Source organism: Octodon degus, unplaced genomic scaffold (genome assembly GCF_000260255.1).
Source record: "Octodon degus isolate 3935 unplaced genomic scaffold, OctDeg1.0 scaffold00021, whole genome shotgun sequence".
In the NCBI taxonomy this organism is placed as follows: Eukaryota; Metazoa; Chordata; class Mammalia; order Rodentia; family Octodontidae; genus Octodon; species Octodon degus.
Genome location: NW_004524597.1, coordinates 6643252 through 6652580, shown reverse-complemented (window position 1 = coordinate 6652580; position 9329 = coordinate 6643252). Strand labels below are relative to the sequence as shown.

Genomic DNA, 9329 nt, shown 5'->3' with positions numbered 1-9329 from the left:
TTTTTTTTTTTTTTTTTTTTTTTTTTTACGGGCAGGGTGTGTGTGTCTCCCTGAAGCCAGTGACTACAGTTTACGTAGAACCACAGTTAATGTCTGTGATGTTTGTTACAGGGCTGGTAGGTACCAGGCAACACTCAAGAGCTTTCTGTTGACAGAACAGGACACAGGGCTGCCGCCTCACAAATAGGGTTCAGAAACCGGGCTCTGAGCTAGGCGATCACAGAGGGAACCGCTAGTCCCTACACACTGGTAGGGCTGTCACAGTGATCATCATCCTTAATGCTAAGGTGACAGCAAGCACACAGAACCCACACAGCCTTTCACCCATCCTGAGGGGGTGGGTATGGGAATGCTTTCTGGAGGGAAAAAAGTCTCTAAGCTGAGATCTGGGGCCAAAGACTGTCAGCCAAGGACAGTGGGTGGCTGCCCTAGCTAGGAGGCTGCAGGACCCCATGTTCTTGCCCTGGGGCCTTCAGAGTCCTGCTCTGGAAAGGGTGGGAGGCCTTCCTTCCTCCCCTCCCCACTGGGTGGAGGGGAAGCAGAGGACAGACCTGGCTCATTGCCTGGTGTGTGGGATCTGCATCCTAGGAGTGGGGGGAAGGGTAGTGGAAGATCACAGTTGTATGGGGCTGGCACATCGCATCCGATTGTGCAATGCCCTGGAAAACAGCACAGGGGCTGGACCTGACCCCAGCTGGGCCTTGAGTGCCAGCTGGACCTGCCATGGAGGACAAGAATCCAGCCCGATCTTGAGGGTGGGGGATGTATGTAAAGTCTCAGAGAGGGGGAGAAGTGCATCTAGCTGCCAACAGCCTCAATCTGAGATATAGGCAAGGAGGAACCCAGGGCAGCAGAGCTTCTGCAAGGACTGGAACTCAGGGGAGGCCAGTGCCTATTTTCCAGCCTGAGAGCCCAGGTTCTGGGACAGCAGCCCAGAAGGTGGGCTAGGCTGAGTGGGACCGGACCACAGGGGCTCATGGAAACCCTGACCCAGAGTCTCCAGCCTTCTAGGTATAGCTGATGGAGGGTGCAGTGGGGTCCTCCTACCTAAGGATAGCTTGAGATGAAAACTCCTGGCCCAGTCCCCACCTGCCTGGTGCTCCACGAAGGGAGCTCCCACTGATTTCCCAGTGGTGGCTGGGGGGCCAAGGCTGAAGTCCTGCCCCCTTTTTCAATCTCAGCATCTCCATGAGGCTCCCTCAAACCGGTTATTAAGTGAGCAAGCATATTAGGCTTATCAACACGGCCTTGGGCTGCTCTCAATGCAAACACATCAAGACCTGTCATTCCCTTCCCAGGCTACCCTGGGAACCTGCCGCTCAGAGACACCGCCAGTTTCGGAGCTAGGGAAAGGGGAGAGCCACACCCCTGAGAAATCTCGACACCGCCCAAGAGCCCTGGTGGGGAACACGCCGTCCAGCAGGCAGCAGGGCCTCTTCTGGGGCACCCTCCTCACCCCGGACTGTCAGTCGCCTCTGGACACGGCTGGAGCGCAGGAAGGCAGGAGCCAGGCAGCAGGTGGCCCTCATCTCTCAACTCCCCAATGCCAGAAACACCTGCGCGCTCTCCAAAGCACACCGGGGCCCCCACCACTCCACCCCGCGCTGTTTTTAGGCTGCAGTATTCCCTACACCGGGTCCCTGCAGCGTCCCGCCTGGGGTGCTGCCTCCTTCCACACTTGATTCCACATCCCGGCGGTGATTCTTAAGACTCTCAGCCTAAGGGTGACCCTGGGACACTGAAGTGTCCGGTACCCGCAACTCGGTTCTTGCCGGCTATCCCCAGCCCCTTGTAGTGTTTGATGCCCTCTCCGAACGTCCCCAGTCAGTTTCAGCGGCGCTTCCCAGCTCCGGAAGGTCTCAACCCAGAGTTCCCGCGCGCTCCCGCCTCTGGCGTCAGTTTCAGACACCCCGGCGCCCCTAAAGCCTCGGGCGATAGTCTCGGGCGCACAGGACCCCCTCACCTCCGGGTCTGCACCGTGGGGCTGTATTTGCCCTTGTTTCTCCTCCTGAAGAGCGAGTTCATGGTGGGGTGCGGGCGGCGGGGAACAGGTGAGCTGGCAGCACCGGGAGCCCCGGGTGCGGGCAGCCGGCGCAGGGCACTACTCGCAGGGGGAGGAGCGCGTGGCCTCTCCTCTCTTGTTCTGTGGCCGCTCCCCAGGAAGGTGGCGCCTACCTTCCGCGCAGGCGGGGCTTCAGCGCAACCCGAGCAAGGGCAGCATCCACCGGGCCCAGTGGGTGGGGACGCGAAGTCAGGACCCGACACCGCCCCCGTGGGCGGCCAGGGGACTCAGAGGCTGTGTCGGTGCCAGGGCGCACAGGCCTCCCAGAAGAGAGCGAGGCTCCGCCCTCCACGCACCTGGGGCCCAGCGCGCCCCCTAGCTGAAGGCGTCGCCGGGTGCTGCGCTGCCCTGGGCCCTGAGCGCTCCGCCTCCTTTGGCAAAGACCAAGCTAGTAGCCCAGGCAGGTGTGGTCGTGATGGGGCGTGGAGAGTGTCTGCCCTGTGGCTGGTGAGTTACCTCAGGCGGTAGCAATGAGGATGGTGATTGAGAAAACGGGCTCTGGAGCATGCCTGCGGAGCTCACATCCTGCCACCACCCTTGATCAGCTGAGACTCCTTTGCAAGGCGTTTTAGTGTCTCAGCTTCAGTTTCCTTCTTTGTCAAAAGGTGATAACTATGAGCCAACATCTCAAAGGGCAGTGAGGAGATTCCTGCAGATAGTGCATAGGAAGCACTTAGCACAATGTCCTGGCCTGGATTGTCTGAGAGCTTGACTACTACTATCAATCAGGCCATCTAGGGTGGACAAAAAACCCTTTGAAATTTTTATAACTGTAGGTCTTGGCGCGATAGTAGCACTTTGTGGCTGGCCATCAAAGTTGCTGGGTTCTGGTTCATAATACCTGCATTGCACAGTTTTGCCAGCATGGGGGTTGGGGAGGGGTGGGGTTGGCGGACTGACAATGGGAAAGGCTACAGTGGATAGACAGAAAAGGAATCTGGAAAGCCGGCAACATACCTCAGCAGACTCAGCGCCTGCTTAGGCAAGCACAGGGACATAGGTTCGATTCCAGCACCACATGTTGCACCGGCCCCACCCTCGGGGTGCGCTGAGCTGGCCACCAAAACCAGGCATGGTGGCTTACGCCTGTAACCCAGTGCTGTGGAGGCTAAAAACTGGAGGATCACTACAAGTCTGAGTTGTGCAGTGAGACCTTGTACCAAAAACATTTTTAAAAAAGCCTGCAGTCAGGGTCAGGGAGATGGCTCAGTAGAATAAACGCTTGCCTGGCAAGTGCAAGGGCCTGAGTTCAATCCCCGGTTCTACAAAAAAATACAATAAAAAGCCTGCAGTCTCTAAAGAGACACAAGAGGTAGTCAGCTACAGTATGCCCAAGGGGGCATTAGAGCTTCATCAGGGAGCAATGTAGTCTTGGAGTAGTGGGGAGACAGGAGCCCCAGACAGAGTTTCCAGAACGCTAGATTCAATTTCAATTGTCTGGATCTTCAGTCAGTCCTTTGTCCACCTGGTTTTTTAAATTCGTAAAATGTAGTTGAAACCAGGTAAGGTAGTGTATCCATGCATGTAATCCCAACACTGTGGGAAGGGGAGGCAGGAAGATCACAAGATCAAAGCCAACCTGGGCAATTTAGCAAGATTTAGCCTTAAAATTAAAAAGGCTGGAGATGTACCTGGACTTTAGGACTCAGTACTAGGGGAAAAAGTTAGTGAAGTATTGATTTCTAAAGGCTTTTCCTGCCACAGGCTCCAAATATCTAAGGCTCCTCAGTGCTCTTCAGAACCTCTCTTGTTCCTACCTCTGAAGGATAGTGATTGCCAAGGGTGGTTAAGGGCTCCTGGAAAACCTCCTTTTCAGGGCCTCTGAGGGCCAACTTAAGGGATGGGGGTTCTCCTAATCACTTCCAGATGCATTTTTCTGGGGGCAGGGTTTCAGTAGAGTCCTTTGTTTATTCCCACATTGAAGGTATTTGGTACCTGTCCTAACCTGGTCATGCTGGGCTCTGCTGTTAGCATGTTGGTGAGAAAAAGAGAAAAAGCCAGGACACAGGAAAAAGCTTTTCTCTTGAGTGACCTGAATTCAGTCTTCAGGAGGGAACACTTTTTGTATGTGGTCCTTAGGACTGAACCCAGGTCTTCCTAATGAACTATATTCCAGGGCTCCACCTTCCCCACCCCCCCCCCTTAAATTTTTTGAGACAGGGTCTCACTAAGTTGCTAAACTGCCAAGGCTAGACTTGAACTTGGTAATCCTCCTGCCTCAGCCTCCCAGACAGCTGGGATCACAAGTACACACCTCTCTGCCCCTCTGGGAACCCACAGTATTCGAAAAGCAAAACCTATCATTTGACTTTTTGAAGAGAACTGAGAATGCAGGACTCCCCCACCCAGAGGCAATGGTCCCAACACTGTTGTGCATAAGATTCTCTAGGGGATGGGGAAGGTTGTGAAATGCAGAATCCAGGGCCCTGGCACCACTGAGGTCCTGTCCGGGGAGTCTGGGAAGGGACCCAAGAATCAGAAGTGTTAACAAGTTCCCGCCATCTATCTGAGAAGCCAGGAGAGAGAGAGAGAGAGAGAGAGAGAGAGAGAGAGAGAGAGAGAGAGACTACCCAGGACACTTACCCCCTCCTTGTCCCTGACTCTGCCTGGCTCCCTTCTCTCAGCTGCCCTAGGTTGGTGTTCCTTGCTTCTAAAATAACTTCCCTTTGGAAGTCTGGGCACCAACAGGGTTGGTCCTCCAGGATTCTGGCCTTGGAAGGTGTCAGAGAGAAGCCAGGACTTTAGAACTCAGGTGTGTGGGGTGAAAGTGGGGGAACCTGGAACTGTAGAAGCCTGAGCTCTACCCATGTAGACCACTTCCTCACAGGGGTCTGAACAGGGACTCTTGGGCCTGCCCCTGCCCCTGCCCCTGCCCCAGCCCTGCACCCTCCCTCTCATCTCCTTTCTTTTTCCCTACAGGAGAGCTCTCTCATCCACACTCCCTCAGGGTGACACTGTTGCTACAGAGGAAGCTCTGGAGTCCACCTGCAGCCACGAAGGAAGCTGGTTAAATAGGCTAGGGCGGGTGCACATGGGGAAGACCTCCCAACTGGAGAAGAATAATGGAAAATTGGACAAAGGACATATCCAGGGCAGGGGCCAGAGGTTAAGTGCAGGAGAGAGCGGGGTGGTTTGTGTTGGGCAGAGAGGGGTAGAGGGAAGCAGGACAGGGAAGACATGTACAACATGCTTTTTTTTTTTTTTTTTTAACATTTATTTATTGTGTGTGTGTGTGTGTGTGTGTGTGGCCAGCTCAGCCCACAAGGGGGGCGGCTGGCTGGCATGTGGTGCTGGGGGATCGAACCACGGTCCCTGTGCTTTGCCAAGCTTGTTCCAAGTAGGTGCTTTAGACCACTGAGCCATCTCTCCAGCCCAACATGCTTTTGTATACACAGACACTTCTAGAAGGACCCACAAGAAGCTGTTAGCTGTGTGTCCTTTCAGGAAGGACAAGAGAGAAATCTGAGTTCTCATTGGGGAAGTAAGGCAGACAGCCTAAATAGACCAGGCTTGAATCCCTGCTCAGTCCCTTCCAGTCATTTTGCCTCTCTCAGCCTCAGTTTCCCTCACTTATGAAGTGGGAAGTGGAGTGTCAGCTCCATAGGGCAAGATGCTGTGAGTTAAGCAGCCAGCAGGGCCCTGGTGGTGGGAGGAGCCTTGGCAAAGGGGAGGGGACAGTATCTGCAGCAGCGAGAGCTTCGCTTGTGCGTCTTCTTGTGGATAGCCACTGCTATGGAGCTCCAAACAAGGTCAAAACTCAGGCTTCTGGGAGCTTTGAAGCCTCCTTTCATATACCTGAGAAGGTGAAGATGGGTTTGAGGAAGAAAGCTGGGCTAGATTCTCCAGGTCAGCAGGCCTGTAGCACAGCCATTGAGTAACAGTGATGACGTTGGCAGGAGTGATGCCATCTCTTGTCAGCAAGGGTACACTCTGCCAAGCAAAATGGCAGGTGCCCAGTGCTGCTCTGCTGAGAGGATCTGCTCTGCATCCCAGCCAGGGGAGGGGGTGGAGTGGGCTAGCTCTTGGCTTAGTCTCCAGTGCAGGGAGCCCATCTGTGAAAGGCAGGGTGCACAGCTGGGCTGGTGCTTGCTCAGCCTGTGCGCGCTCTGGATCTCACCCCCACCTTCTAGGGGAGGGGCTGCTGGGCCTGCACTGACTCAGCTGGGCATGGCCCACGACTGGTGGAGAGAATTAGCAGATTTGGGGAGGAGTCCAGCTTCACCTCCTGTCCTCTGCTGTCTACATTCTGGAAGCTGGGCTCAGAGCTGATTGCGGCTGTGCATGACTGCTCGGGTGTGTGCACACGTGTACACCACACATCCTCAGGCAGGCCAGAGGGGTGGGCTCTCTGTTCTCCAAGAGCATTCTTCCCTGGGCAGATAGGATCTGTTCCCATCGGATCCGAGGAGGCCTTTCCTGCCCAGTGACTCATCCCCTCCTTGGCCCTGGAGGTGGAGCCTGCTGCACCCCCATGCATCCCAGGAGAGCGTCAGCTGTCAAGGTTTGCTGGATGACCTGGTTAACTCCTCAGAGATGGCACCTACAGGGCCATCCCAGTTCCTGGCAACCCAGTGACCCTCGGCCCCTGTGCCCTGTCCCTTTTCTGCAGCCAGATCTTCTGAAGGGTCACACAGCCCTCTTGTTTGCAGTCATTGTTCCCCAGCCGCTGAAGAAGGGCTCACTTGGGGTTAGCCAGCAAACCAGTTTAAAACCAGAAGGGTGGCATTCCCCCAGCTCAGAAGAGAGGGTGTGCTGGAGGGCCGTGGCCTGCTCCTTATTGGGCGGTTCCAGCCTTCTCCTCGCCTCCTAGGAGGCCCAGGTTCATCCTCTCGGCAGACATTTCCCATCTCTAACTTTGCCCTCACCCCCACTGGGGAAGCCTTTAAAAAATACAGCTTCCAGGAGCATCCCTGAGGTTATTGTTGTGTGGGTATCAGTAGGGCCCAGTATTTTTGGAAAATACTTTCCTTTAGGATCTCAGAGCTGCCCAGAGAAATAGCTCTGGGCCTGGCTTTCACACAGCTGGGAAGAGCCCAAAGCCAACTGTATTTGAATCCTGGCTTTGCCATATACCCAGCTGTGTGACATCAGGCAGGTGGCTTAACTTCTCTGGATCTCGTTTTCCCCATCTGTTAAAGGGGAAAGAGCCAGCGTGTAGTGGAGCATCAGTACTAAGGCCTTTGTCCTGCCTTCCAAGGGGGCAGCGGGGCCTGGCCTAGTTTCACCCTGTGTTTTATAACATGTTTACTTTTCTTGCAGGACAATGCAAAGGATGGAAAATCGTGTTGGCCCTCCAGCTCACACGGGCTGACTCACTAGGGCTGGGCTGGGGGCCAGTGAGCTCTCCCCTGCAGCCCTCTGGGGCCAGAGAGGAGGCCTGGTGCTCTCAGGGAACAGAAGAGGGTCTGAGGTGACTCACATGCTCTGCCTGCCCCTGAGTCACCCCAGGAAAATGTGCCTTGGGACCCCACCCACTTGGACCCCTGAGAGCCTACTCCAGCCTGGCCACCTTGCTCTGCCTCAAGGGCAGCTCCACCCTCTTGCCACCCCAGGGAGTCTTGCTCCAGTGACCCTCTGCTGGCCCTTCCTCGATGCAGTTGTGCTCCCATGTGGTCAAGTCTGTTCAAATACTGAAATGACCCTGACCATATTGAATAGTAGCTAATCTAATCCCTAGCCTCCCTGGTTCTGTCCCTGGACTCAGCTATGGACAGCTTAACCCTCTTTCGGCTCAGTAGGGGCCTCCTGGGCTCTGCCTCAGCCACAGGCTGGGGTCTACTCTGGCCACCCAAGTCGCCCACATGGCCTTGCAGACCCAGGCCTCAGGTTTCAGGTATCTCATCTCTAACCCGGTCACTGCTGCACATCCTGGACATCTTCAGGCCTGCCCATGGGCCTCTCTGCCCAAAGAGGAGATCCCCCTGTTGGGCCAGATGGAGCTGGGTGGGGCCTGGCACACAGTGCCAGGCCTGGGATCCATGCAGGACAACATGCCCAGCCAACCCAGCACCTATCCTCCCTTCTGGGCCCAGGCTGCTTCCTCCCCACTGCTTTTCCAGCCCTGCCCAGCTTCCGCTGCCCAGACCTGTGGGGCTGCATTCTAGTGCTGGGGCCAGGGTGTGACTGACCCAGGGCTGGCCCAGGTCAGCAGGTCAGGACCCCATTCCCTCAAAAGCCTAGAGGCCAAAGTGATGGATAGGATGGGCCACAAGAGGCAGTCCACAAAATCAAACTAGAGTGTAGCTGAAGCCAAGCCTGATGTGACTCCTGACTTGGCTATGCTCTATCTAGGCTGTGAGACCTTGGAAGATTGCTTAACCTCTCTGTGACCTTGGAGACATGGCTTACCTTTCTATAAAATGGGTGTAGCTCGTGAGCTGAACTGTTAAATCCCAGCTCCTCCATTTTCTAGCTGGGTTACCCTGGGCAAATGTGTTTACCTCCCTGAACCTCAGCTTGTCTTTCTATAAAATGGGGACACGGACCCCAGCTTCATAGAGTCATAAGGGGCTGGTGATGTCAGATAGGAAATGATGGCAAATAATAATAGTTTTGCTGAGCGTTTGCTCTGTGTCCAGCCCTGTGCTATGGGCTGAGCATTATCTGTCTAGCTTTATAGAGACTGTGTATGATGAAGTGTCCATTCTTTTTTTTTTAATATTTATTTATTTTTATTTATTACATTTATTTATTGTGTGTGTGTGTGGCCAGCTCAGCCCACCAGGGGGCGGGGCGGGCTGGCATGTGGTGCTGGGGATCGAACCGCGGTCCCTGTGCTTTGCCAAGCTTGTTTCAAGTAGGTGCTTTAGACCACTGAGCCATCTCTCCAGCCCGAAGTGTCCATTCTTAACTCATGACTTGATGAGCTCCGATGTAATTACCCAGCTACTGAACTATCACCAGAATGAAGGGCCATGACTCCCTGCTTCCTGCCACCAGTGTGTAGTGTGGCCACTGAGCTCCTAAGACATGAAACACCTCTGAAGGCCATCTGAGAGGACCGGGGCTCAAACCCTTGTCCCCACCACTTGCTTCCTGTGGTAACCAGTGTGGCATTCAGATCAGGTGCTCAAGGTCTTGTTGAATGAACGGATGGGAGGGCCAGTGCGCCATGGGGGTCCCAGGAAAGTCCTCAGAGGAGGGCCGGGCAAGGGCTTCTGGTCTCTGAGCCGGAACTCTGGAGGGAGTAAAGGGCTGGCTTTGTTTCTCCATTATTCATTCATCCAATATTTACTGAGCACTTACTGTATGACAAGTCCCATTCAAG

The 9329-nt window shown here is 54.8% G+C and overlaps 1 protein-coding gene across 1 annotated transcript in view; it reads right to left on the bottom strand.

Annotated features, from left to right (window-relative positions):
* Positions 1-2298, bottom strand: part of Ppl (periplakin) — a 44530-nt gene extending 42232 nt beyond the window's left edge. Inside the window, exon 1 of the mRNA XM_004627793.2 lies at positions 1964-2298. Within this exon, the coding sequence (XP_004627850.1) occupies positions 1964-2025 (62 nt within the window). The 5' untranslated portion in view covers positions 2026-2298. The remainder of the gene's footprint in view (positions 1-1963) is intronic.
* Between the last annotated feature and the right edge of the window lie 7031 nt (positions 2299-9329).